We start from the raw sequence: 27,763 nt of genomic DNA, 5'->3' as shown, positions 1-27,763 counted from the left end.
AACAGTTTTATGACATGAGGAGACAGATTTTACCGTCAGAAGCAGCCTCACGGTTTTTCATCAGACAAACGTGAAATGAAAGATTCAGGGCAGCACATCAGCATCTTGCTCTGAATACCTAAGAGGCTGCAGCAGACCTTCCCGCAGGACAAAGGATAGAAAGGACCTTCCCTCAAGGGACAAAGTCCAGCCCACAGTCAACAGGGTCATCACTGCACCGACGGTGTTGTTTTCACGGGAAAGTGCGTGTGCCACTCCTTGTCTTGCTCAGCAGCAGGCGCCGCCTTTCCAGCTCAGTCACGATATGAGAGCCGACACTGCCCTCTCTTGGGCTCGCCCTAGAATGACAGCAAGCTTCTGACGGGAAGCTGCCCTCCAGAAAAAGTCCTTCTGACGCACACGATCTTAAAATAAAGTCGTTGTTTTAAAACCAGCCCGAAGCCACGCTGGGTTAGCACTGAAACACAAGGCATTTCCAACCTCTCTGCCGAGATTTAACCTTTTTGCTGTTTGGTGAAAGAATCTGATGCTGTAATTTTTCTGTAGAGGCAGCAACAGCGTGAGATGAACACGGAACACGACCCGTGAACTTCTCCGGGCTGGGTTACGGTACGGAAATGCTCTGGTGCAAGAGTCTAGCTCTGCATCCTTGTCTCTCGCTTTTCAGAACGAGGGACTCTGAGCTCAGCAGTCAGCATGCTCCAAGCCTCCTGACAAGAAGTTGGTGCTATTTCCAACCGTGTGAGACATACTTCCTTTAGCAAGAGCTTCCCACGCTACCTTATTCCTCTTTAACATAAGGCATCTATGGCTTTGATATACATATATATAAAAAAAAATCAGCAACTGTGGGATGGTTGGAACCACCAGTGCTGACTGAAGCACATCCTAGCTGCTGACAGCACGCTGCTGTAGGAAATCTGCTACACACACACATTTCTTTAGCCAGAAACTCAAACCTGGAAGTCGCACAGTTTGATACCACAAACTCCCCAGAGCTGCTGAGCAGACAAGAAGAACGTGGGAGGTGTGTGACAGCTTCCACCGCTTAGAGCTGTGCTGGAGAACAGTTCTTTGTTGAAAAGCAGGGTCTTCAGGGCTCTGAAACCTACCAGGCCCTACCTCAAGGGGAAAGAGAAGAACTTGTTCCCTGACTTGCAGCGGATTTGCTCCCATTGGACACGCAGAACGAGCGCTGAGTCCTCAAACCTGTCCACAATGTCCTAGAAAACACACGCAGAAGGCAGGAGTCAGTACAAGGAGGGTGGACAGGGCAAATCCCAGAAGATGGAGTCAGCAGCTGCCTCTCTGAACCAAGTCAGAGATGAGTTTGTGGCTGGCAGCTTCTGACTTCCTTCAAGAAGATGGTTTAACTCATCGTCCCCGCAAGAAGTTTCTCTTCTTCCGATCCACTGGAGTTTGCCTCACAGAAAAAAACTCCCTCTCTGCTCCTCCCCTCCTCTCCGCCTGGTGTGGGGACGCACCTGGAGCTCCTGCAGACACTGCCCCTCCAGGCTGCCAGTCAGGTCCCCAACACACCAGGCCAAGCTGATATGGAACGATGGGTCCTGAAGATAAAACATGGATCAGATCGCAAGAACGAAAGGTGGCTTTGCTCAATGCAGGGAGCTGCAGTGGGGTATTTGGTACGGTGCTGCCCTGCCTGTGATCTCTGAGCATTCTGCAGACATGGGCAGGAGGATCCCGAAGGAGGGAGCCCCCTCAGCCATCTCGGCAGTTACAGAACTGATACACAACTGTGCTGGAAATCAGATGAACCCTGGGCTCCTTACTCCAGCCTTCTTGGACACCAGCAGGCAAGACTGCCTGGTTCCCAGCCTCTCTGCTGTCATCTGTGGTAGCTTTTCTAAGCACACAGAGAACCTCTCACAGACGGTTCTAGACTGGGTAGGTGGGTCACTTCTGGGTCCCCCGCTCACTTCTAGAAACAGAGAAATCAGGGTTTGGTCCTTCAAAATCCAATCCTGTCCCCAAAGTTAGTGCCAAGGAAACAGGTTGAACTGATGCCCCAGGAAACTGCCTGAGGAAGAGGCACAAGCATCTCCTCAGTCCCACAGTACTCACCCCATGCCCCACTCAATCCACTAGGACAATCCCGGATTGTCCTACACAGTGGGATTGTCCCTGCTGTGTCTGTGATGTGCTCTCTCAACTGTAGGCACCTGACTCAGCCCCAGAAACCCAATTCCCAGAAGCTACTAGTTAGCAGTTAACACCTTTACTCTCCTGGACAGGACATGAAACAAAACTTACACTAGTCCCATTCTCAGCAATATCCTGTTCAGGATGTTAACGGTGAATGTCACTGACTAGCACGTTGGAGACCATTTCAGAGTCTAACCTCTCCACTCCCAAATATTTGGGGTTGAATATTTCATGGACTAGAAGCCCCCAACCCTCACAGGGAACCAGCCAGAATCTCCAGACCAGCAGGGAAATGCAATACACCTCACCTTGTAGAATGTGGGGAGGTCAAATTCCTCCATAACTTTGTCCACCTCTGAGACCAGTTCCAGCAGCTGGAAATGCCCAGCGGAGACCTCCAGTCCAATGAAGGTCCTGAACAAAGACAAGGAGAGAGCGCACGCACCCTGTCATGCTGCGGAAAGCACAGCCGTAAGCATACTAACCACGTATTCCTACCAGGCAAAGTTCCTAGCCCTTTTTCAAAGCAGAAAAAAAAAGAATCTGAGAAACGCTAGGCTTAAGCATTCAGGCACACTGGACTACTCTGAAAAAAAAAAAAAAAAAGAAAAACAGGAAAAAAAGCCATAAAGACATGGCAGCAGGGAGAAAACTGGAGAAGCAGGACTGGATCACAGAATCATAGAATGGCTGAGGTTGGAAGGGACCTCTGGAGATCACCCGGTCCCATCCCCCTGCCAAGCAGGATCACCTAGAGCATGTTGCACAGGATCACATCCAGGCAGGTTCTGAGTATCTCCAGAGAAGGAGACTCCACAACCTCTCTTGGCAGGCTGTTCCAGTGCTCTGTCACCCTCACAGTAAAGAAGTGCCCCCTCATATTCAGCCATAACTTCCTGTGCTTCAATTTGTGCCCATTGCTGCTTGTCCTGCCGCTGGGCACAACTGAAACGAGTCCGGTTCCATCTTCTTGACACCCTCCCTTCAGATATTTATATGCATTGATGAGATCTCCCCTCAGTCTTCTCTTCTCCAAGCTAAACAGGCCCAGCTCTCTCAGCAGATGATATATAACGCAGACTTACTAGATTAACTCAGCACCTTTTGAGACACGAAAATTCATTTTCCAGGCAAAGGACACACTTGATGGGGTATTTCAGTAGAGCACTGAACACCACGCCCTGTTCAAGAGCAGTAGTTACATTTAAGAAAATGTAAGTTGCTACAGTTGCACAATAGGATAGGAAGTGGCTAGAAGGCACCAGCTGCGAACAGCGCAAATGGGGAAGTACTAATGACAAAGAGGTTCCTCCTCAAGGATCGTCTTGGTGATACTTTCTATATGCCTGTGCCTGATGGCACGGGAGGCCTGGAGGACAAATATCACTCAGGAACTGCTTCCTCCCGCCCATGACTAACATGCTTTGCCATTCCCATCAGATTTAGCAACTTTTCATAATTGTAATCACCTTTCTTTTAATGTGCTTTGACATTTAAACTACTTAATTGTGCTAAATTGGAATTGGCACTATCAGGCTTCTGAGCTGACACGCAGGTGAATTAGCACTCTCAGCTATTTGTCTCCAGCCCTTTGAAGACTTGCACTGCAATTTCATGATCAGCATAAGCTGGCACTGCTGCCAAAAGAGGTGGCCCCCACTCTGCCTGCCCCAGGCTGCTCATTCCCCCTCACCCACTCCCTGAGCTGGCATGAGGACCTGTGAAACCACAGAGCAAACCAGATCGGAGATGGCAATGCACTGGGCTGCCTCCTTTGGCAGCACTGTCTGCTTTAGCTGATGTGAAGCTACAGCATTAGTCTAACCCCAGCAGAAAGGCCTGCCTCGGGTCATGTTGTCAACACATCCCTTCTCCTCTCGTAAGAGGACTGAAATTCTGCAGCCTGAGGTTCAGTCACCACAGAGAACAATAGCTTGCAGAGAATCAATACTGAAGCTAAAAAATTATGCACCCTGGAGCACTCCTGGAAGCGGCTGAGCAAAGCTATGAAACCTCAGTCAGTGAGGTGGTAAGATGGGGAGATTGCATTCTGGTCCTCCACATAACTGCCTGCAGCAACTGCCACAGCATAGGACAGGCAGCGCTACGCTTCCCATCCACAAACCACCTCACCCAGCCTTCTCCCCAGGCAGGCTACTCTATTGTTCACTCACCTGGTTTTGTTCTGGTTGGTATACACTTTCATTTGGTTAGCTACACAGAAGAACCTGAAATAAGAAAGATGCTTTTTCAGATAGGGAAAAAAAAACAAAACAAAACAAAACAACAACAACAACAAAATAAAATAAAATAAAAAAACAGTCCAAAGATGGGGAAGATACAGAATTTCTACCAAGCTGTGGAAAGACAAAGGCAAACACTTGCTCCAGTCAGACTGAATTGGTGCAACTGGAACCTTTCTGGGCTTAAATTAATCCATTTCCCACCAGTGTTTTCAGCCTTCTGAAGAGCAGTCAGCAAAAAAAAAAGCACTAAAACATCTGATCCTTGGTGGGTATCTCAGCCAGATGCAAGCAATGAAGCCAGCAGTGAATATCCACTGTTTAGAGGACAGCACAGCTCTGGCCTTGTCCTTGAAAGTGGAGTCCTTGCAGGCCACAGCAATATCGCTGGCACAAGTATGGCTGGCCTGCTGATTTGTGTGGTGCTGGATCCCAGGGCAGACAGAAAACTCCCCAGGCTTTACTGGTGCAGCACCAGCTCCCAGAGGGAAGACTTACTGTGCAGATGCTGGTGGAGCAGAGACCAGACCCAGTGCAAGGAAAGGAACGGATGCACAGGAGCTCCTGCCAGGCTCAGCTGCTCCTACCTGTCAAAGGAGGCCAGGCGCTCCTTGAGGGACTGGACAAAGGGGTTTATCCAGTGATAGCGCAGCACCACGCTCTGTGAGAGACTGACGTGGAACTCTTCCATGGCAGTGAGTGAGGAGACATAGGTTCGAGCATGGGACACTAGGAGGTCCAACAACTCCAGGAATTCCTCCTGGACTTTGTCTGCAAAGCAAATGGCAGCACATTCAGAGCCTGCTCCCTCCCCACAGCATCAGCCACAGATCTTGGGGACAGGGAGGGAGCAGTCACAAGATAGAAGCAGCTCGCACTCTGCACCGCCTGGCATGCAGTGTCAAGCACTGAGAGAGCTTCACATCTTCTTAAGGACACATGGGACAATATTGTCTAAAATATGTCTGCCAGCTTAAAGCTGAAACGTAAGGTAGGAACAGTACCCTAGCTCCCTGATGCCCTGCATGGCACAACTGCGAACAGCACTGCTAGTCCTTACTCCAGAAAGGGGCCAGTGCTGTGACCATTGCTCCTACCAGACCACAGACAGACCAGGAGGAGGCTAGAGAAAAACCCATGTACCCGTCCATGCTCCGTATCTGGTTTTCGACAGGCTGCTCTTCTCCTGCCCTTCCATTAGAGGCCTTGGCACTGAGAGCAAAGATGATTGGACTTGCTAACCCAGCAGTCACTCCAGCTCATGGCAAGAGCCATGGGTCTCTTGATCCCCCTCCTGATCCCTACAGACCTTGTGTGCATTTGTGGAAAAGAAAAGGCTGATGTGCTTTGCGCAACCAGCAAGCACATTTAATGGCACGCTGAGAAACAGCACCTTGTGCTGGGCACAGGTGCCTGCCCATTACAAGGCTGCTGCTCGCCGAGTGCTTGCAGAGGGAGGCACAATTGCGTGATGTTTCCGGGATGACACGTGTTTTCACAGCCCAGTCTTACCTGCACCCCAGCTCCTAAACTAGACGCATGCGGACTCCCAGGGCTCTTCGTGCCTTACCTGACCAGCTGGAACCTAAGACCAGCACAGACGGCCCTGCTCCCCGGAGCTCCCTGCCCTCCCCGTGCCCCAGCCCCGCTCAGGAAGGCTGTGGGGCAGGGCCGAGTTTACCTACAGGGCATGTAGACGTAGGTCGCCCAATTGCCCCGCTCGTGAGGGAAGCTGCGCACACGCCCGCCGTGCTTGGAACTGTCCTCCGCACCCCTCTCCTCCTCCTCCTGCTCCCTGAACATGTCCAGCACGCACTCGGGGACGGGCAGCCGGGGCCGGGCCGTGCTGCAGGGAAGGAAGAAGCAGCGCTCAGCACCCGCACCCTCCGCCTGCCCCGGCCCGGCCCAGTCTCGCACCCTCGCCGGCAGGGACCGGCTGCGGAGCGCGGGCCTCGCCCGGGACCTGGCGAACGGCCGCGCCGCGGCACCCACCTGGCCCGGGGGGAGGCCCGCGCTCCGCCGCCCTGCTGCCGCCCCCCTTCCTCCTCCTCCTCCTCCTCGGAGCTGCTGTACCCCACCAGCGCGGCCCTCATGGCGTTCCGGGGCGGCGTCCGCCCTCCCTCCCTTCCTCACCCCGAGCCCCGGCAGCGGCCCCGACCCCCCCGCCGCGTCCGTGAGGCGCTGTTGGCGGCGCGGCCCGGCAGGGGGCAGCCGCCCGGCCCGCCCCGCCTCCTCCTCCTCCTCCTCCTCCTCCTCCGCCGCCGCCGCGGCCGGCCCGGCCCGCTCCTCAGCCCGGCCGCCGTCGCCGCCCAGCCCGGCCCGGCTCAGCCCGGCCCGGCCCTGCCCGCGGTACCGGCGGCAGCAGCGGCCGCCCCCCTGGCCCGGCTCCCCCCCACCCCCGCCGGGCGCCGCGGCTACGCCAGCGCGGGGATCGGGCGGAGCGCGCAGGCCGCGGCCCCGCCCGCAGCGAGCGGGCTGACAGGGGCCTCCCGCCGCAGGTGAGGGGCCCGGCCGCCGCCGCCGCCGCCCTTTGTGTGGGCCTCGCCGGGACGCGGCAGCGGGGCGGGGGCGGGCTCCGGCCGGGCGGGGCTGGGGCCTCCCGGGCCTCCAGCTGCCCTCACGCCGCGTTTGCCCGCGGGCCGGCCGGACCCGGGCTTCGGAGCGGCGGTCCCATGGGGAGAGGCGAGGGGCGGCGCGGGCCCGGCCGCGGGCTCGGGCTGCGGCGCTGCCCGGCGGCCGGCATCTGAGGGGGGTCCCGCGGCTCGGGCCGGGCGCTGCGGGAGCCGGCACGGCGAGGCCCGGGCGGCAGCGGGGCTGGGAGCGGACCATGCCGGAGGGGGCCGCGCCGCTTCTGCAGTTTGAAAGTACCTCTTCTGCGCCGTGTGCTCGCCTTAAATGGTTGCCGCTTCGTACCTCCCACGGAGGGATGAGTTAGACGCGGAGCTGGCGCTAACGAGGTTATCTATGTAGAGCACTTGGCGAAACAGGTTGGTATTTCTTCTTCTCTTCTGGGGTTGTATGAGCTTCTCCTCGCCGTTAGGCCGGCGGCCCAGAGGGTCTGGGGTGCTGCCTCCGCTCCTGTGGCGTTGCTGCTGCAGGGGAAGGTAGTGACTGGTGCGTGCGGTGGGATGCGGGGTTTTTTGTCTCCTCTTCTAGGTACTGTAACTGCCAAAGCTCTCCCATCGTGTCAGACGTCAAGGTGAGCCTCGGAGGACTGAAACGGGAGATCCTGGTGGCAAACCGTGCCCTGGCAGGTGGAGCGTCTGGGTGTTTTACTGCCAAAGTTTGTGCTGGAGGACAAAGTAATTCAGTGTCACTATAGGCAGAAGCGTGTGCCACTGCTGCCTGAACTGTGAGGTGTAGTCAAGTCTCAGCAGAGTATGGGGGCAGATGGGGATCATTAGAAGTTATTTTCTCTGACACCCATTATTGTTGAACTTAAAATAAAACAAACCCCTTCCCAGAAGACCAAAGTTTCTACTTATGCTGGCTGGAGGCAGGTTATTTTACACAGAAATAGGTATGTTCTTGAGGGGGTAGGGGACTGTGGCCCAGGGGTGCCAGCTACAGCTTCTTACCAAGGCCTGGATGCATCTTTTCCCTTGAGGTGTTTTGGCGTGGTTCATACCTGCTGCTCACTTGTGGATTTAACTCTTCTCTAAGTTGACATCATGTTTTATTGGACGTCTCCAAAAAGACCAAAACTTTCCAGTGAGCGAAAATCCTGTGATGCCTTAAAGCCAGGGAGTGTGTCTGGCACAAGTTCTTGTGCTCCGGTGTACAGTTATTCCACAGTTTGGTAGAAGGTTCAGCCAAACAATTGCTTTAATGATTCTTTTATCTTCATGGGGAGTGCTGTGCATGAGACCTGTGGGTTCTGTTTTTTGTCTGCAGGTAGGATAATGTTGAGGGCAAACCTTTCCCTGAGCTCTCTGGTTCTTCCTAGTCTACACTTGCCACAGGTAGAGGGGGGAACCTCACGAGTACGTCCCTCCTCTGATGCTATCAATGGTTCATGTGCCTGATAGTGGAGCTTCATGAGGAGTTTGAGAACTGGAAGAACTGCTTCACTGGGCTGTTTCAGCTGTGCTTGGATCAGGTTGGAATCTGCTCTGATACCTGTAAAATTTTACCTAGTAGCTTTTTGAGTGCACAGCATTTGGCATACATCAGCCCACGCAGAGAGAGTAGTGAATGTGTTCACCCTGCTAGAGCTGCCCCAGCAGATGTTTGGGAGCTTCCTGTCGAGCATTTTGGTCAGACTGCACATTGCATGTTTTTCAGAAAGAAAATGTTTTTATGCAAAAAAATCTAAAAACACGGGTAGAAATTGTAACTAGCAAGCTCCTGCTGCTCTCCCTAGTCAAGGTGGCTGTCACAGAAGAGCTGCTCGGTCAGGGAGGCACCCTCTGGCCTGTGCCTCCCTGGAGGCTCAAGCAGGAACTGGTGATGTGTCACCAGATGTTCTCAGCCAGTGCCCCAAGCGGGCTGGGAAGCTGGGTGACCAGCGAGCAGCGGCACACGGGAGCGTGGTGTGCTGCGCTGCCAGCACTGGGCCTGACAGAGGCTGCTTCTTCTAAGAGCTCACCGCTCAAACACGTGTTTGGGTTGGCCAGGCAGAGCCCATCCCTTTCCATGTTGAGCAGGCCTGGCTTTTCTGTCAGCAGCTTGCAGTGCTCCGGCTCTGGTTAGCTCCCCTGTGCCGTTTCCCAGGTCGCCTTGCAGGGGTGCAGGAGAGTTTGCAAAGTGAGCCGTGAGTGGGCCTTGACTAGAGAGCTGTCCGTCCGTCCTCCGAGACCTGATGTGAACTATCTTCTTCCTTGCAGAGAGAGCTGGTCCCTGGGCTGCATCTCTTGGCCTTCCCAAATGTGACATATCACAACCAGCACAGAAAAGGGCCTCCTCTTATCTTCAAGGCACTTCCTTCTACCTTCCTTTCATTTGTCCAAAAAAAAAAAATAAGTGAAACGGAAAAAAACAGAACATGTAGTTCACAAAGAACTTCTGCTGGTCTAAAGAGGAGCCTGTGGCATCTCAGCCTCCCTGCCTCCTAAGATCCTGGCTGTGTGCTGGATTTCCTATCCTCGATTTCAGGATCAGCGACAGGGAATCAGGATCTTGGATAATTTCAATTTTTATTTTTACTTGAACCCTTTCAACCGAGAAGCTGAAGCTGTCACTGCTAAAACCCTGTTTCTTTTTCCCAAGCATGTCAGAAAGCTGGCAGCAGCAACAGCAGCAACCACAGCAGCCGCCGCCGCCGCAGCAGCACCACGCTGGGGCAGCCACCCTTCCAGAGCATTCCATCCCACCCGGCACTGCTGACAACCCTCTGGGCTGTGCCGTGTACGGCATCCTGCTCCAGCCGGACCCGAGCCTGCAGCACCACCAGCACGCCCCGATCCAGGCTGGAGAGCCGTCCCACAAATGCGGGGTGTGTGGCCATGACCTCACTCACCTCTCCAACCCCCACGAGCATCAGTGTTTGCCAGGCCATGACCGCTCTTTCCAGTGTACCCAGTGTCTGAAGATCTTCCACCAGGCCACTGACCTGCTCGAACACCAGTGCATCCAGGTGGAGCAGAAGCCCTTTGTGTGTGGGGTGTGCAAGATGGGCTTCTCCCTACTCACTTCGCTGGCACAGCACCACAATGTCCACAATGGCAATGCCATGAAGTGCTCTATCTGTGAGAAGACCTACAAGCCTCCCGAGGCAGAGCATTCGCAGCCTCTCGATCCCTCGGAGAAGCCCTACAGCTGCTCCATCTGTCAGAAAACCTTCAAGCACCTCTCGGAGCTGTCCCGGCATGAGCGCATCCATACAGGTGAGAAGCCCTACAAGTGCACTCTGTGTGACAAGAGCTTCAGCCAGTCATCCCACCTGGTGCACCACAAACGGACGCACAGCTCGGAGCGGCCCTACAAGTGCACGGTGTGCGAGAAGACCTTCAAGCACCGCTCCCACTTGGTGCGCCACATGTACGCGCACTCGGGAGAGCACCTCTTCAAGTGCAACGTCTGCGAACTGCACTTCAAGGAGTCGTCAGAGCTGCTGCAGCACCCCTGCACGCCCAGCGGGGAGCGGCCCTTCCGCTGCGGCGAGTGCCAGAAGGCCTTCAAGCGCCCCTCAGACCTGCGGCAGCACGAGCGCACGCACAGCGAGGAGCGGCCGTTCAAGTGCGACCTCTGCCAGATGAGCTTCAAGCAGCAGTACGCGCTCATGCGCCATCGCCGCACGCACAAGGCGGAGGAGCCCTTCAAGTGCAACCTGTGCGAGAAGGGCTTCGTGCAGCCCTCGCACTTGGTGTACCACCAGCATGTGCACGGCATAGAAAACCTCTTCAAGTGCAACGTGTGCCAGAAAGGCTTTAACCAGTCTTCAGAGCTGCTGCGGCACAAGTGTGTGCAGAACGCAGAGCGGCCCTTCAAGTGCGCTGTGTGCAACAAATCCTACAAGCGGTCCTCAGCTCTGCAGAAGCACCAGCTAGCCCACTGCACGGAGAAGCCGCTCAAGTGCACGCTCTGCGAGAGACGTTTCTTCTCCTCCTCGGAGTTCGTGCAGCACCGCTGCGACCCGGCCCGTGAGAAGCCCCTCAAGTGCCCTGACTGTGAAAAGCGGTTCAAGTATGCCTCGGACCTGCAGCGCCACCGGCGCGTGCACACGGGTGAGAAGCCCTACAAGTGCCCCTCCTGCGAGAAGGCCTTCAAGCAGCGTGAGCACCTCAACAAGCACCACAGCGTGCACGCCCGGGAGCAGCAGTACAAGTGCATGTGGTGTGGGGAGCGGTTCCTGGACTTGGGCCTGCTCCAGGAGCACAGTGTCCAGCACACGGCTGAGGGCGCCTACCAGGTGGCTGCCTGCTTGCCGTGAGCCTTCTGCCCTTCGATGGCTTTCAGCTTGCATGTGATGCTCCCGAGCCTTGGCCTCCCCTTCCCTCTCCTCAGTTGTAGGTGGCCTCCAGGGAGCTGTGGGAGAAGGGGGAGGTACAGTGGGCAGTCAGGTAGATTTTCCTCTGGCCTCTGTGGCTGATACCCACCTGTAGTGCAGGGGTTGATGGATGGTGCGAAAAGCTCAGAGGGTGGAGAGGAAAGGAGGGAGGTGGGGAGAGGAAACAATGCCTGCAGTTGCCTGGTGTCCCCTGGACTGTAGTTCACGCCGTACCTGGAGTTCCAGTGCTGGGAGCTGGCAGGTCTAAGCTCAACTGCCCCCTGCGGATAGCAGTCCTTCGCACGTGGCCTCTTTCCCCCGTCCTGCCTGGTCAGGCCAGCGGAGAGGGCTGGGTGACTCCTTCTGGAGAGTGCTTGGGAACAAGGCAGAGCCAGCCCCCCCTTCTCCCTGTGTGCGCTGCTTGCTGAGGAAATAGCAGGTTTCCACCGCTGGGATCTCCCAGCTTCATTACTGCAAACTCAATTGAGTGACTTGAGAGGACCCTTTCAGATCATTGGCATTTATTGACTGCCTCGATCTCCCCTGCTCTCCCTCTTTCTAGACTGTAGGAAGGGAAAAGCCATGGGGCCACACAGCTCCAAAATGCACTTTGGCATTGCTGCTTTTGCAGTCGCTGGCTGGCACACTTGGGAAGTGTTTTGAGCAAGCCTGCCTGCACCCCATCCCTGCAGCAGCAAGGGGAAGGGTAACAAGTGCCGCGTGCTACTGGGGAGTGTGGCGAGGAGAGTCCCCATGCTGGTACTCCTGGCCAGGAGCCCGGCATTGACATGTTTATTCGTGAGGGACCTCGCTCTCCTGGGAAGAAGTACCTCCAGCCTCTAGGCCCCTTCCCTCCTTGTACTGCTTGGGCCATGAGCGTGGCTCCAGGGGGTCAGGCAAAGGGATGTCCCAGCAACTCGAACACTAAGGGGTGAGGTGAACACTACTAATAACCTACATCGTTAGAAATGGTCTCAGCCATCCCTGATGGTAACCCATGTGGTGCGCTGGGGCACCTGATTTGCCGGGGGGAGCCAGTTCTGTCCAGAGCAAGTTGGGAGGATCCTTCCCAGCCTGTCGGGTCAGCTCCGTGGGAAGGGGAAGGCTAGCAGTGGGTAAAGGAGGAGTGTATTTTTACCCTCTTGCGGAAGTCCTGTTTTACCCCTTTACTCTTTCTTTACCTCTTCTGTATTTTTCAGATTTTGCACAGTTCTTGTAAACATCACTTAAAAATAAATTTCCCCTAGCAAGGTTGATGCAGCCTCAGGTGTTTTCCTCTGCAGGATTTTGATGGCTTCTCACGACCAAGAGACCCGTTACATGCCAATTAGATGCCTTCAGGGTTGAGGCATGCTTAGTAGTTGTTCACCAGCCTTCCCCTCTGCATCTTTGGAGATGCTAGAGTATTAAAACCCTGTATACTCTAACCCCAACTGGATGTGGTTCTGGACAGCCTGCTGTAGCTGACACAGCTTGAGCGGGAGGTTGGAGTAGATGATCTCCAGAGGTCCCTGCCAGCCACAGCCCTTCCGTGATCTTGGCTGGCCGTCATGCGAGGAGGAGCGTTTTGGCTAGCTGTAATAAGTGATCGGCAGCCAATAAATTGCCCTTGTGCTGTGCAGGTGATTAGAGTAAGTTTAAAAAAATATCCACAGCAGGTCTAAACACGTTAGCCTTGCACAGTTGGGCTGTGCCTGCTTTGCTGATAGAGGACACTAATCTGAAAGGTGGAGAAAGGCTTTCTGTTCCATTTTTAGCACCGAGGAAGAACAGAGCAGGAATGTGCATTTCCATGGGGGCTGGGACAGTTCAGTGGTAGGTCTGACCCTGGGGCTGTCTTCTTCATGTGCTTTAAGGAGTTTAAAACAAACCTTGCTCTCTGCTGCCCAAGGAAGAGGGACCGATGTTCATCTTACTTCATGCTGCCTCAAAGATGTAGAACTTCCTACCAAGTTTTCTGTCTGCGTTTTTTTTTGTTTTTCTTTTTGCCTTTTTTTAAAGCAGTTTGTTAATGTTCATTAAAGAAATACCGTATAGTTTAACTTGATGTCATACTGGATTTTTTTTTTAATTAAAAAAAAAAAAAAAAGATGTAGTAACTTGGATTTTTAAAGAACTCTCTGGTTTTAGGTAGCCTTTTTTTTCTTTTTGCTATTTAACATATAGGAAGTTCAGCGTATGCTTAAGTGTAGGAGTGAAAATTAATCAGAGGCAGGCTCAGCCTGTCTTTAGAGGAGAGCTTGGTGGTGATGGAGGCCTCCCTGGCTGAGGCTCAGGTCCTGGGCCAGGAAACCGAAGCCTGAGTTTCTGAAATGTGGTCACCGTTGACAGCTCCAAAACCAAAACCAGACGAGTGCTTGTTCCTTGGAGACCCGGGAGGAAAACCTAGCACCTCTGACCCAGCTCATGAGTTAGTGAGTGAAAATCTACAACTAAAGGTAGTCGAGGATCTGTCTCCGGACTTGCTCCGGTGGTGGGAGCAGTGCCTTTGTACTGTTTTCTTCCCTCCCTGAGGCCTGAGTGCCCCTGCAGCAGCTGCCTGCCTTGGAGCTGCCGCATCCCATCCCCTTGGTCCCTGTGCTCCCAGGGACCGCAGCGAGGTGCTCCTGTGCTCCGCTGCTGTGGGGCCGCACAGAAAGCCCTCAGTGCACCCCCAGGATCTCTGGTTCAGCGTAGGAACTGGAAACAGCCGAGTAGCACGTGGAGCAGGGCGAGTGTGAGCAGGGCTGTTCACACGAGGGACTGTGCCTGGGGGAGAGGGGATGCTGTAGGGAGCTTGGAAGGGGTGAGTCTGGAGTCACCTCTTCAAAGCTGGTGCCTGGATAGAGGCCAGGCTGCTCGGAGGCACTGAGCACTGTGCAGCTGGGGCTCCTCTGCCAGCTCATCAGAAAACCCGGTCAGCTGTGTTTGGGCATCTCCTGCGGAGTTCCTTCATTTTATTTGTTAAGCCTCTGGGCTTGGAAACGCCTTCGTGCAACATTAGATCAGCATTAGGTAGGGCTGCCGTCGGGTCTGTGCTGACTCGGTCTCCTGGTCGTGTTTGCTGCCCTGTGACAGCTCAAATCCAGTGGGAGTCTGTGGCAGCACCGGCGATGGCTTCATCCGCAAGCCCTGGGCGCAGGTGAGCAGGGGGATATTCTTGCCCCTTTCACTGGCTGGCCAGCAGCTGAATGGCTGCTGGTAGCCTCGAGTATATTTTTATAAGGAGATTGTTTAGTTGGAAGCTGTTATTTCGTACTGTCGGGCTGGGGGAGCAGGTTAATCTCCGTCGCTGTGCCTTTAGGTCTCTTTTTTTTTTTTTTTTTTTTTTTTTTTTTTTTTTTTTACCACGGGGTGAGAAGTGATGAGAACGGAAGAGCAGCCGGGAGGGAGGCAAGGCAGGAGTCCCCAGGACATCACACTGCAAAGGGTTTCTGTTAACTGCTGGGGTCTCCTTTTCAAACCAAAGAGCAGTTGTGTCCAAAGCCTCTTTGGAGTAAAACATGTTTCTGCTCTGTGTCTGCGTTGCATTTCAGTTCTGATGTTTATTTCGAGAGACTTTCAGGCTTCTTTGCACCGCCTCTGCTTGGCTTCACGTGGCACTCATCAGCATGCAGTACCTGCCAGAGGCACTGCTCCAGAGCTGGCACTGTCAGCCCCAGGGCTCTGTGCTCGTGTGTGTCTGCAGGACCTGGCTGCCAGACTCCAAGGATGCTGAAGGGCCGGAGCGGCGGATGGTTGCTCCTGAAGGGCATCTTCAAGTGGATGGTCGCCCACTTCTGGTCTCCCCAGGGGGAAGGCAGGTGGCTTGAGCGTAGGACACCTTTTGGGAGATGGCAGGGGACTGAGTTAGGTTGGCTAAAGTCTGCATGGATGTTGTCCCAGAGATAAATCCTCTCTATGGCTGCTGTTCCCGTGGCTTCACGGTCCCCAGGAAGAATGCAGTCTGTTACCTGTGGTTTTTTTTTCCGATCTTCACTTCCCCTTATGCTGCCTACAGGATGCCTTTGTCTGGGTCTCAGCATCTTCCCCTCTGCAGCTATTCTGATTATACTTTTGCAAGACCTTCTAGGCTTCCTTGCCTTTTGTTCGGTTCTTTATTTGTAAGCAGTGGTTTTTCATCTGTTTTCCATTCCAATCGCTTGTTTCTGTAAGGTCTCTTCCCGCTCCCCTTCCCCCCAGGTTCCTCCAGCCTGAGGCTGTTCCAGGTGATAACCAAACCATTGATGATGGAGTCGGGTGTTCGGGACCCAAATCTGTCTGGAACCCAGTGGGTGCTTCTGGTCCTTCCCCCCAGTGAGGCCAAGCATCTCGGTCTCACAGGGCATGGCAGTGCGAGCAACGCCCCCACCCAGCAGCCTGGGCTCTGCCGGGCTGGATCTGTGGTTCAGCGGGCTCTGCAGGGTTGCTCTGAGCCGGAGCAGAGCTGCAGGAAACCAGCAGCAGGGAGGGAGCGTTGTGGCCACGGCGGGTCCCTCTGCCCCGTCCCTGAGCCCAGAGGCTGAGGCAGCAAAGGTGTGCAGGATGTTCCTGGGGAGAAATCGTGGCGTTGCTGGCATGGGCTGCGACTGCCGCTTCCCCAGAGCCGCTGCGCTGGCTTAAGAAGCCCCCGGGCTGCAGGTATGCCCAACTGGCCCTGTGGGCACTCCGGAGAGCAGATGTGGTCCCTGCAATCTGGGCGGAAAGATGTGTGCTCTGCTCTTGGGGCCCGTGTGCTGGAGTGGGGCTGAGGGGGAGAGCGTCCTCCAGCAGTGATCTGGGGCCTCTCCCGGAGCTCAGGCCTGGCCTTGCACCGCCTGGAGGGAGGCAGACCACTTTCTGCACTTCTCTTGGGTTTTTACAGTCTGAAACCAGAGCCTGGGTATTAACCAACAAAGCAAGAAACCTGTTGGTTGTCATTCTTCAGAGCCTGGCTCTCCCCGCGCTGGGTTCCCCTGCGTGGTTCCTGCACACGCGTGCAGGTGTCGAGGCACAACAAGCCCCCGAGCGCCTCCAGCCACGACGAAACCGCAGCGTGCAGGACAGCAGGGCTGCAGCAGGGAGCTGGCCTCTTGTCTCCCGTTGCTCGGAGCTGTGGAGCCGAGGCATTTTCAGGGCCGGTGCTGTTCCGGGGCTCCTCATAACCCACGGCTGTGCCTCTGGCTGAGTTCCCAGGGCCGTGGGAGGTTGTGACCGAGGATGATGAGGTTTGTGTGGCTTGCAGTGCCTTTAACACTGCTCTCCGTGTGTATCCAGAATGATACTTCGTGTGTGTGTGTATATATATATATATTGTATTAACACCTCCTGCTCTTCTGTGTGAGTGTCAAATGGTTTTGCTTTACTAATAAATTTATAGTTATTTATACTTTCCTGTGGGTGTGTAAGATTTCTGGAGAGGAGGCACTGTGCAAGGCACTGCCTACCTTGGCTTTGTGCTCTGTCTGGCTCTGCTTGATTTTTTGTTCTTTTTTTCTTCCTCCCCCCCCAACTGTTTCAGAAGCGATGGCTCATCTGTCTGGTAGACAAGAGCTGAGACATGGGCTATAGGCATGCTTCCGGTGGCCAAAAGCAAAAGCAGGAAGAATCTGAGACGTGGTTTGCCTCTGTTAGAGACAGAGCACTCTCTCCCAGGAGGGAAGCTCACTGCCAGGGCTTTGGGGCAGAAGCAGGTAGGATTCTCTGCCAGAGGTGAGTGAGGGTTTGGGCAGCAGGAGCCGATGCATGTTGTGCTCCGACTGCTCCAGTCCCATGCACAATTGTTTCTGCTTTCTGAGACGTTTTTTGCACACACACACACCCATCCTGTGATAGCAAGAGTAGCCCGGTCACTGCAGGCAAATTGCTCCATCCCCACCTACACCAGGTGGGATGCGTGTTTGTGTCCAGATCACCGAGAAGACGCTTCCAGTGCAAGGTTTGGGAAGGGACAGGACGCAGAGCAAGAGGCAGAGCTTCCTGCGTGCAGACAGGGAGGTGCTTACGTCTGCAAGGAGCTGGTTCCTCCTCCCAGGCACCCACCGGTGCACCTTTGCAGCTGATCTCCAGCAGAAACCAGCGCGATGTGTCCTTGGAGGTCAGGGCTGCATTAAGCAACCTGATCACGTAGCTCCAATGCCCTCGGTCCTGCCCTGGGCCACCTGGCCACGAGTCCCCTGTCCCCAGCAGCATTTGTGTGGTGGAAAACCAGCCACACCTGGCAAAAATGGGAAACCAAGGGAAGAGCACTCGGGATCTTGCAACCGGGAGTGGCTCTGAGAAGTTTCTGCATCACTCCTCCATCTGAGCTCCTCCAGCTGGTGAGTGGTGGGGCTCAGCCACTTGGTCCCGCAGAGCCCCTCACCAGTAGTGCCTCAACGATGAGCCCACCTGCAAGGCTGGGGCTGTGCTGCAGTGGCCTGGGTGTCACGTTGCCTGTTGGTGGAATGTCCTGCCCATCTGGCTGCTTTGGGGCTAGCAAGCACTGTGCCTCTGGACATGACAGCCCCTGTATTTGGGATGCTGGCTGAAGCTTTGCACAGGAACTCGGCACTGTACTGAGAGTTTTCTTAAGGTCTGGTTCCTTTTCTTTTTCAAAGACTTCTGCAGGCAGCTCTGTCGCAAAGATGGGGCAACTGCAGAGCGAAGGCACTCAGAGGAGATGCAGGTTTGGTCATCAGCAGATGCTGCTTCTCTTGGACCCGTCGGCCTCCAAATGTCACTTCAGAGTGTCTCCATGGACTGGCCCCCTTCTTCTGTGTCACCTGGCCTTTCAGGCAGACCTGCATCTTCAGGTGGGACCTGGGCAGCCTCCTGCAAGGAGGGCCAGGCTGTGCCCCAAAGGGAGCAGGGATTAGACCTGTGTCTCTCCTGCTGACCATATGGCTGCAGGGGCAACAAGCCAATTTAACGTCATGCCAGTCCCAGTCCTCCTTGGGAGCTGGCACATGGGCTGTCAGTTTTCTTCCTTCACAGAGGTTTGCATGTTTGGGGATGCAGCTTACCTTGCTCGCCCTTTTGCAGCAGAGGCGGACCTGTGCTGTGGACCTCTGTGCGACTGGGGCTGGTAGCTCCATGGCACCCAGTTATGCAGACAACGTATTTTGAAAGGAAATTTTCTTTCTGTTGTTGGTGAGGAAGGGCCTTGCATCGCTGCCACCTGGCCCTTGGGTCCTCCCCAGCCCCCAGCACATCCCACAGCCCTGCAGCCCAGCACTGGGGCTGGAGGTAGCGCGGGTGGCTGGGAAGGTGAAAGTTCCCATGGGAGCGGCCGAACAACTCAAACTCATGCCGTGGGTGCTGGAAACTCAGGAGCAGGTCCTCTCCTGGCCAGGTGCTGGGGGTCTCAGCTGGCCCCCAGGATGGGGAAACCGGGTTGCCTCTCCTGGGATGGCTCAGCATCCCTCCCCAGCAGAAAGCTGTGTGGTCGGGTGCTTCCCCCTCCCGCTGGCTGCCTGGCTCAGGTCCTCACTGCTTGGCGAAGGATGCCATTGTCACCAGCCCCTCCGCCACTCAGATAGGAGGGCACTGGCAGCAGCATGAGCCCAAGCACCTCGTGCTCCCTGTTCTGCACGGGGCCAGTTCCCTGCACTGCACAGGGCCCCACTGCTCACCTGTGTGCCATCCCAAAAGCCCTGCTGCAAGGGAACGGCAGGCATGGCACAAAAGTGGGACGGGGAAGGGGCTGGTGGGGAAATGCCCTCCCTGGGGCTGCCTGCACGCTGCTGTCTGGGAGAGGTTTCTGGCTGCAGCTCCTTGGGGGCTGCACTGGACGAGGTGAGGGGCACTGGTGAGATCCAGGCGTTGTGGCCCCAAAAGCCCAGCTCCCCTCTCCCAGAGCCCAGGGTCAGCGCAGGCAGGTCTGTCCTGGCCACGTGTGTCTGCAGCGAAGGCGATGTAATCCCAGCACATATGGGAGAGGGTCCCCAGGCCCTGCCCTGCGAAGCGAGGGCATTCCTGTCACTTCCCGAGTCCTCCCAGGCCTGGACAGAGCCTTGCTCTGCTCACCAGGTTACTTAAATGAAAGTGTGGGTATATTAAGCATTACCCCACAAGCTTCTCCCTGCAGACAGGGTCCTCAAGGGCCATGCTGGGGACTGCACTGATGGGGAGTGTGTCCCACTCCACAGCACCAAGACCAGGCAGGATGGGCACCGAGGGCTAGGGACCCCACGGGGGTTAGGGGGAGGACTCAGTGCTGGGGATACCTGAAGCTGGGGAGAGGACGATTGTTCTTAGCTCTCTTCAGTTCGCAGCAAAGCTGTGCCAGGACTGGGACGCCTGGGTGTGCTGTGCTGGCACCAAGCTAGCCACGGCAGGCAGCGAGCTCCCGAGCCCCACGCACACCTCGGGGCTTTGCGTCCCCACGGCTGACTGCAGCAGAGATTAGGGGCACTGGGAGACGCTGCTGGTCACGCAGGGCCGGAGGTAAACGGATCAAGCAGCAATTGGCAGGCTCAGCAAGGGGAGGCTTAGCCCAGCCCGGCACAGATTTGCTGCCTTCTGCCCCACATCCTGCAGGCTGGGAACGAGCGGCAGCGCAACAGGCACCTCGCCCCTGGGGACTCCTCTTTGCACCACGCTGAGGGCACCCGCAGCCCCGCTGCCACCCGTGCCAGTCCCTGTACCTGCGAGGACCAGGTACCTGGGTGAGCAGCCAGGACCCTGCAGTGCCGGGGTAGCCCTGTGGGTAAGTGGCTGCAGCAGCACCGGCAGCTCATGGGCTTTCTAGGACACCCTTATCTGCTCCATTTGGGGGTTTTCTCTGCACCGTTCAGCTCCCAAGGTGGGGTCGGGGCTGGGAGCTGAGCTGTGGAGCCGGGCTGTAGGGGACAGCTGGTGCTGGTAATCCCATTTGCAGGTAGCGTGGTGCTAATCCCCGCAGAGGCCTGCGAGGCTGGGGTGGGCTTGGGGGTGGTGGGAGCCTGCACATCTCGGGGGGTTCCTGAGGCGTGGGGTGCCCAGGGGCTTGGCCACAGCAGGCCACAGCTGGCAAGTGACTGGTGCCAGGGACACAGCCGGGGGCTCTGCAGGGCCACCTCTGCATACCGCGAGGGCCTCGATCCTCCAAAGCAGAGCCGGGGGATGAGTGTGGGAGGGGGCACAGCCTCGTGGCGAGGAGCTCTGGAAGGTGTTGGGGTTGGGTGACACGGGGGAATTTGACCTCTGATATCGGAGGGGAGAAAAAGCCCGGAGCACGGCCAGCCAGGGGCACACGGCATTCTGGCACTGGAACCGTGCCTGTGATGCGGGGCAACTGCACACAGCAATTGTGCACCAGGTGCCTGGTCTGCCCTCACTTTGCAGGCAGATCCTGGCCACTTGCCTCTATAACTTGCAGCAAGCAGCGTCTGGGGGATGCACAACTGCCCCGCTTTCATTCCAGTGCAAGGACAGGCTTAAGTTCTGGGATTTTACATCAGCGACAGCTTTGTATCTGCAAGGAAGGAGGAGACTTGGCTGGCGTAGGGGGCTTCCCCCAGCCCTGGGAAGCTTTCTCTGGGCTTGTTTGGAATAAGCTGTGTAAATTTTCCCTAGGTTTATTGCAAGAGCTGGAAATGTCCCAGATCATGGCAGAAGTGCCCCTGTGCTGCATGGCACTGCCCGGTTTTCCTTGCTGTCCCCTTTGCCCAGCTCTTCCTGGGTAATGCTGCTATTTGCAGCCCTTTAATCCCTTATACCCAGCGGGAGGTGAAAGGCAATTTCTTAATTTGTTTCTGGCCATTGGGCGTCCTTGCAGGGGTTTTACAAACGTGCTGTTCCAGGCTGGGGACACAGGGGGCTCTGGGGAGCGGAACCTGCCTGTGATGAGCAGGGTGCTGGAGGCTGTTAGTGCAAGGAGCCAGCGTTGAGCAGCTTCCAGGGAATTCCAGGGAATTTCAGGCAGAGCCTCTTTGGAGAGGCAGCATCAGGAGATGTCCTCGATTTGAGCTGGGCAAGAGCCCACAGACCTTCTCCCCTAGAAAAGCATCATAGCGAAGGTGACTCTGAGCAGCAACATCACTTGTCGCACACTGACTTTCTACCTGTGTGCTCAGCCTCTAATTTGGGACAGCAAATGCAGCCTGGTGGTGCACCCAGGCTTGGAGTCACACCAGAAGGAGGTGTGAGAGACCCAAAAAGAGTGAGCAAACAGAGCTTGAGCAGCTGAATAACTGCTCTTCAATGTCTTATTTTTGAACACCCCATCAAGTTGCCAGCAAATGCCAGGCCTGTCCACCCTTGCTGCCTTCCCCAGGACCCAGGTACTGGACATCACTGGGGGCCACCAGGGGCCACCATGCTGCAGCAGACTGGGTGAGAAAGTGCCTTGGGAACTTGTTCAACACATCCCACATGGCTAAAAGATGTTGGAACAAAGCTGTTTCTGAGAGGCAGAATGGGGAGCTATGTGTGTCGGGGCCCGGACTCGCCCATGAGAAAATTCTGCTAAAGCTGCTGTAGTTTCTCCTCAGAGGAAATGAATTTAGTGTTCAGGGGAGCATAGAGGACGCTGAACAAAGCATCACTGTTTCATTGAAGCATCTCCTACAGTTTCATTGTGCAGTCCTAGCTGTGGAGGATTGTGCTGCAGGACCAATGTGCAAGCTGAGAAAAACTAAATGAGTGATTACATTTGAGAACAGCAAGTTTTGCTGAGTGTGTGAGCTTAAAATAGAGGGGGTAGCTGGCTTGTGACAACGATGAGGGTCGTGGCATTGAGACGGGTTTGGTCTGGCTGTGCTGCAACGCTGCGTTTACCAAGCAGGACGTGGGAGAAGGAAGGAAGACAAGAACCTGCTCGAAAGGTCTCCGGACGGAGCCCTGTCCTCACTGGGCGCAGGGATGCTGGGCTGGATTGAGCGGGTGGTTCCCCAGCCCCCCGCGCCATGCCTGATGGAGGAGAGCCCCCCGGCCCCGGTCATGGAGCCAGCCAAGGTGAGCAGGGACCCAGCGGGGGCAGCGGGGAGGTGCCCCTTACCTCTGCGCCCAGCCCCAGCATCTGGGGACGCTCTGCAGCTGGGAGGGATGGGGGCCAGAGCATGTGCCCCTGGGCTGCTGGGAGGCAGCCGGGGGGATGCTGAGAGCCAGGGCTTGCAGCCTAATTTCGGCTGAGGCGGGGGGAAGCACAGCCAGGGATGCCATCACCTGCCCTTTGTCCTGAAGCCATCCCTCCTGCCCATCACCCCAGGTGCCAGCAGGGAAGGCCAGCAGCCCCAGGGATGCTGCAGACAGCACACGCACGCAGGGTAAGCCCCGTGGCGGGGGACACGCAGGCTCATTTGCCACCCACAACCTCTCCTGCCATGCATGCAGAGTGGTGACAGGAGCCTTCTTCTTTTTCCTGCTGGTGTTGAAGAAACTGAAAAGAAGGTGGAATTTGCAGTGCCTGAGGAGATGGTCCCCGCATCAACATCGGTGTTTGAGAGGTATTGTGCTTGCACCCTCCATGGATTTTAGGTTTCAGCTTGGGGCTGGATGCAGGGAGAAGGGGGAGCCCTCCATTGCTGCCAGCCGCCCCTGGCCTGACGCGATTCTCCCCTGGCAGCGTGGGGGGCAGTGTGCTCTCCTGGCTCTCCCAGGGGCTGGAGAAGGTGATCCCGCAGCCAGTCCATGCCCCAGGTACGCTGCAGGCACTCGGGAGGAGCTTCGAGACAAGCATCGATGTTCCTGACCAGGTAGGTGACAGACCTGGGAAATGGTCTGGTATATTCCCCTGACATCCCAGCTTCTCGTTTTATTTTATTTTATTTTATTTTATTTTATTTTATTTTATTTTATTTTATTTTATTTTATTTTATTTTATTTCTTTTTATTTCATTTCATTTCATTTCATTTTATTGTTTTATTTCATTTTATTATTTTATTTTATTACATTTCATTTCATTTCATTTTTTTCTTTTTAACATTTTGGTTTTCTTCCCATCACCCTCCCAGTGCTTACGGGTAGCATGGGCCCATCTCCAGGCACTAATCCTGCCCCGCAAGGGTTTCTGCCTTCACCCACCTTCAGGGAAAGGGCAGACATCTTTCCTTGTCCTCTGGGATGAGTCTTGTTTGTCTGGTGGGTTGGTAACAGTTTCTATTTGCCTTTTCAGACGGAGGTCCAGGTCCTCAAGGATGAAGAAGAGGATGTTCTGGGTAAGGGGAGCTGGGCCCTCACAGCTTGTGGCACCCTGGGGGCTTTTCTGGAACTCCCCACCTCCTCTGGTCAGCTGGCGCTGGAGCTATTGGCCCCTCGGGTGTGTGGAGAGGGGCTGGGGGCCCGCAGCAGTGCCGGCTCCAGCTCCCTTCTGGCAAGGTGAGCACAGATCCTGCTCCCTGCAGCTGCCCTTCCCTGCTCCTTGCAGAGATAACCCCCTTCGACCCGGAGGAGGACGAGCCAGATGGCTGCGAGATGGAGGCCGGTTTGGACACGGGTGCAGAGGACTGGTGGGTTCCGTGCGACATTGCCTCAGTGGGGCAGGGGGACGCGGGATGCAGGATGCGGGTTGCGGGATGTGGGATGCAGGATGCAGGTTGCAGGTTGTGGGATGCAGGGTGAGCTCTGACAGTGCTGCACTCTCCCTGCAGGGCAGGAGCACGTGTGCTGAGCTGGCTGGTGCAGGGCTTCGAGAGAATGGTGCCGCAGCCGGAGATGCTGAAAAAGCCTGAGGTGAGCACAGCCCAGCTGGGCACTGTGGGCACTGGTGTGCTGTTGTGGCGCCGCAGCTCCCATCTCCCGAGATGGTGGGGGAGAGCTTCCCCCAGCCCCTCCCTTCCCGCTGCAAAGGGAAGCCTGGAGCCAGGGAAACCTCGGAGCCCCCTGCTCCTGTCATGCTTTTGTGATGTCGCCTAAGCATTTTTTTTTCTTGAGATTCCTTAAAGCTTTTCCCTGGAAATCTTGGTTTATCACAGGGGTAGAATACCTCCTTTGATAGAGTGCTCACAAAGTGGCGTATTCAAACCTGGTCTCAAGCGCACGGGCACAGGCATGGGGTGTGCCAATGCCCAGTTAACCAGTTCCTGCCAGCCATGGCCCTGCTATGGCCCACCCCCGCCTTTCCCACCACTGGCGTTACATGCACTACCTCATGCTTTGAAGAAAACAGTTTTTCCAGGGGCTCTGCTGGACAAAGGGCCCCTTTCCAAGCTGAAGGGCGTGGGAAGCAAGGCACAAGACTGACTTGTGGCTCAGGAAGGGATGGCAGGGAGACATAAAGAGCCTCTTTTCCTTCTGCAAGCCTTGCTTGGTTCCACCCTGATGTGTTTTCCTGCTGCTTTGGGGGAGAACAGCCCATTCAGGCCAAACATTGTCTTGACAGAAGAAAGGGAGGGAGGGCAAATTCAACATATAAACTGCTTTAGGATTAAAAATAAACAGGTTTCTACTGAAAGGCAGGAGTCATTGGCAGAAACATCTCCATCCCAGCATGCCAGCTTCAAAGCAAGTGAGAAACGCTGCTGTGAAGTGTAGCTGGGCAGAGATCAAAGAGGAGCAGGCTCTGCATCATCCTGTGCTCCTGGGCACAGACCTGGGCAGGGAAAGCCCAGGAGAGCAAAAAAGGCAGCTGGGGTGCTGCTGGGTGCTACCCGCACAGGACCTGCGGGGTCCAACCTGCACCTGCAGGAGCAGCCCTGGGGTATGCACTGAATGGTCCTTGCCAGGAAACGGGGCTGCAGCTGAGGGCTGCAGGCGTCATGGTGCCTGCCGGCTGCGCGTCGGGATGTGCGGAGTTGGAGACAGTGGGATCGAGTGCACCCTCAGCAAGTTTGCAGATGACACCAAGCCGAGTGGTGCAGTTGATACTATAGGAGGAAGGGATGCCATCCAGAGGGACCTGGACAAGCTTGAGAATCGGGCCCATATGAACGTAATGAGGTTCAACAAGGCCAAGAGCATGGTGCTGCCCCTCAGTCAGGGCAATCCCGGACATGAGGACAGGCTGGGAGAAGAACTCATTGAGAGCAGCCCTGCAGAGAAGGACTTGGGGGTTCTGGTGGACGAAAAGCTTGACACGAGCCAGCCGTGTGTGCTTGCAGCCCAGAAGGCCAACTGCATCCTGGGCTGCATCAAAAGAGGAGTGGGCAGCAGGGGAGGGAGGTGATCGTCCCCCTCTGCTCTGCCCTTGTGAGGCCCCACCTGGAGTCCTGCGTCCAGGTCTGGAGCCCCCAGCACAAGAAGGATGTGGGGCTGTTAGAGCGGGTGCAGAGGAGGGCCACGAAGATGATCTGGGGGCTGGAGCAGCTCTCCTATGAAGAAAGATCTGGGGCTGTTCAGTCTGAAGAAGAGAAGGCTCTGGGGTGACCTTTTTACAGATTTTCATTACTTAGGGGGCTTATAAAAAGACGGAGAGCAACTTTTTGCTCAGGCAGACTAATGGCAGGACAAGGGGGAATGACTTATACTGAAAGAGGGGAGATTTAGATTAAAGATTAGGAGGAAATTCTTCACTCAGAGGGTGGTGAGGCACAGGCACAGGCTGTCCAGAGAAGCTGTGGATGCCCCATCCCTGGGGATGTTCAAGGCCAGGTTGGACAAGGTCCTGGGCAACCTGATCTAGTGGGTGGCATCACATCCCATGGCAGGGGGTTGGAACTGGATGATCTTTGAGGTCCCTTCCAACCCCAAACCTTCTATGATTCTATAATTCTATGAGTTGCTTTGGTGAGAGGGGAACGTCAGCGAGGGGCTGTTGGCCAACTGCATCCCCACGTGCCACTGCCTTCCCCTGTGTGTCAGGGCCATGCATGGGGGGTCTCCTTGGGACCCGGGGGGGGGCATGGGACAGCACACAGCACCTTGCCACATCCATCTGTCTCTCTGTCCCTCTGCAGCCAGAGCCGAAGGAGGAGAGGCACAAAGCTGCGGCAGCAGGTGAGCCCTTTTCAGGGGACCCTTGTCCCATCCTGCTGCGATGCTTGGTCTTTGGGACCCCCTGTTGGGCTGCCAAGAGCACCGTGGTACTTCAGCCCCACGTGTGCCCCCCAGCAGCCCATGTCCTCATCCCAGGTTGGGCCCCCAGGGGAGATGCTGCCAGGGAGGTCCCCAGAGCCCATTCTGCTGTGGGAGGTGACCCTTCTTTGCTTGGTCCTCTGCCCCAGCAGGCTATAAGATGATTGCTGCATTGCCTATCCCCCTTCTCTTTGTGAATAAACCTGAGCAGGCACAAAAGGAACTAAAACCCAGACGAAGTTGAAAGAAAGCGTTTCAGCTGCCCCGAGCATCCTGGGAACAGTGGAGCCAGCAGCTGCTGACGGGCAGTCAGAGCCTGTGACCACCATCCTCCCTCGTTCCCTGGTTGGGGACAGCAGCAGGTAAATGCAGTGGCACCTACTGCGTGGTGCAGGCACTCCTCGAGGCTCATGTCCTCTGGCAGGGCTGTGGTGGGAACAAAGAGCCTCCACAAGCAGGCTCTGACAAGGGTTTTTGCTCGGCAGCATGTTTGGATGGTTTGTCCAGGGGCTGGAGAAGGTGATGCCACAGCCTGTGACCAGGGAGAAGCAGGACACACAGGTATGCAGTCTGCATAGAGATGATGGGGACATGAAGGCGATGTGCAAGGCAGGGGGTCCCATGTGGTGCAGGGGCTGCGGGGACAGGCAAATGTGCAAGGGCCTGCTGGCTGTGCCCACGCTGCAGTTTGGGGTGGGTTCATGAGCGTGTTGTGCTGCACCGGGCTTGTGCCCTGCCACACAGCTCCGTGGACAAGAGAAACCCCCACAACCTGTTCAGCTGATGAAAAACAGGCTTTGCGCTCTGAGGAGCCAGAAAGCTCCTGGGGTGGGTTTTCTTTGTCCTTTCCTTTACTCTCTGCGCACCACCCAGCCCAACCTCCCCGCTGCCACGGGGTGCCAGCCTCCCCAGCTTGCTGGAGCTGGAGGCTGAGCCTCAGAGCCACGGTGAGGAACAACAGCACCTGTGCCGCTGCCCTCTCTATCTCTGGCACCAAAGCGACCTCCAAGGCCTTGCCCTTCCCTCCACCGCTGTGCGGGCAGCCTGGTGCCCCGGTCCAGCCCTGTGGCACAGCACTACTGTGCCTGAAGCCCGCAGAACCCGTCTGTCCCACAGAAACTGCATGGGGCATTGAAGGTAAAAGGGACACAGTGACCCAGTGCCAGGAACAATTCTGCTCTCACACCAAAAGCACCATGAAGCTTCATGCAGGGTTAAATAACTGGACCGATGGGCTGGACCGATGGGCTGAGGTCAACTGTATGAAGTTCAACAAGGCCAAGTGCCGGGTCCTGCACCTGGGGCGCAACAACCCCGAGCAGCGCTACAGGCTGGGAGATGAGTGGTTGGAAAGCTGCCTGGCGGAGAAGGACCTGGGAATGCTGGTTGATAGGCAGCTGAATATGAGCCAGCAGTGTGCTCAGGTGGCCAAGAAGGCCAACAGCATCCTGGCTTGTATAAGAAGCAGCATGGCCAGCAGGTCTAGGGAGGTGATTGTCCCCCTGTACTCGGCTCTGGTGAGGCCGCACCTCGAGTACTGTGTTCAGTTTTGGGCCCCTTGCTACAAGAAGGACA

General features: G+C 55.9%; 3 protein-coding genes across 4 annotated transcripts in view; 2 read left to right on the top strand and 1 right to left on the bottom strand.

Moving 5' to 3' along the window:
• Positions 1-13: 13 nt before the first annotated feature.
• On the bottom strand, positions 14-6,596 carry USB1 (U6 snRNA biogenesis phosphodiesterase 1). The gene is made up of 7 exons (XM_040571329.1): positions 6,402-6,596; positions 6,095-6,255; positions 4,997-5,180; positions 4,341-4,394; positions 2,475-2,580; positions 1,485-1,568; positions 14-1,223 (listed from the first exon to the last, which is right to left on the bottom strand). The coding sequence occupies exons 1-7, from the start codon at positions 6,500-6,502 to the stop codon at positions 1,119-1,121; spliced, it is 795 nt and encodes a 264-aa protein (XP_040427263.1). The 5' UTR covers positions 6,503-6,596; the 3' UTR covers positions 14-1,118.
• A 517-nt stretch (positions 6,597-7,113) lies between these two features.
• On the top strand, positions 7,114-13,379 carry ZNF319 (zinc finger protein 319). 2 transcript variants are annotated; one of them, XM_040571138.1, is made up of 3 exons: positions 7,114-7,396; positions 8,304-8,508; positions 9,236-13,379. In XM_040571138.1, exon 3 carries the CDS (start codon positions 9,619-9,621, stop codon positions 11,278-11,280), a length of 1,662 nt encoding a protein of 553 aa, XP_040427072.1. In that variant the 5' UTR covers positions 7,114-7,396; positions 8,304-8,508; positions 9,236-9,618; the 3' UTR covers positions 11,281-13,379. The 2 variants fall into 2 exon arrangements, with proteins under 2 accessions (XP_040427072.1, XP_040427071.1); XM_040571137.1 differs by lacking the exon at positions 8,304-8,508.
• A 5,998-nt stretch (positions 13,380-19,377) lies between these two features.
• The window catches only part of CNGB1 (cyclic nucleotide gated channel subunit beta 1), a 34,776-nt gene continuing 26,390 nt past the window's right edge, over positions 19,378-27,763 (top strand). The window contains exons 1-11 of the mRNA XM_040571551.1: positions 19,378-19,963; positions 22,022-22,191; positions 22,445-22,502; positions 22,613-22,682; positions 22,802-22,931; positions 23,352-23,394; positions 23,604-23,685; positions 23,827-23,908; positions 26,071-26,110; positions 26,400-26,550; positions 26,674-26,749. Coding sequence (XP_040427485.1) covers positions 22,099-22,191; positions 22,445-22,502; positions 22,613-22,682; positions 22,802-22,931; positions 23,352-23,394; positions 23,604-23,685; positions 23,827-23,908; positions 26,071-26,110; positions 26,400-26,550; positions 26,674-26,749 — 825 coding nt within the window. The 5' untranslated portion in view covers positions 19,378-19,963; positions 22,022-22,098. The remainder of the gene's footprint in view (positions 19,964-22,021; positions 22,192-22,444; positions 22,503-22,612; positions 22,683-22,801; positions 22,932-23,351; positions 23,395-23,603; positions 23,686-23,826; positions 23,909-26,070; positions 26,111-26,399; positions 26,551-26,673; positions 26,750-27,763) is intronic.

The sequence above is a fragment of the Cygnus olor genome, chromosome 12 (genome assembly GCF_009769625.2).
Source record: "Cygnus olor isolate bCygOlo1 chromosome 12, bCygOlo1.pri.v2, whole genome shotgun sequence".
Classification (NCBI taxonomy): Eukaryota; Metazoa; Chordata; class Aves; order Anseriformes; family Anatidae; genus Cygnus; species Cygnus olor.
This window is presented reverse-complemented; position numbering and strand designations above follow the sequence as displayed.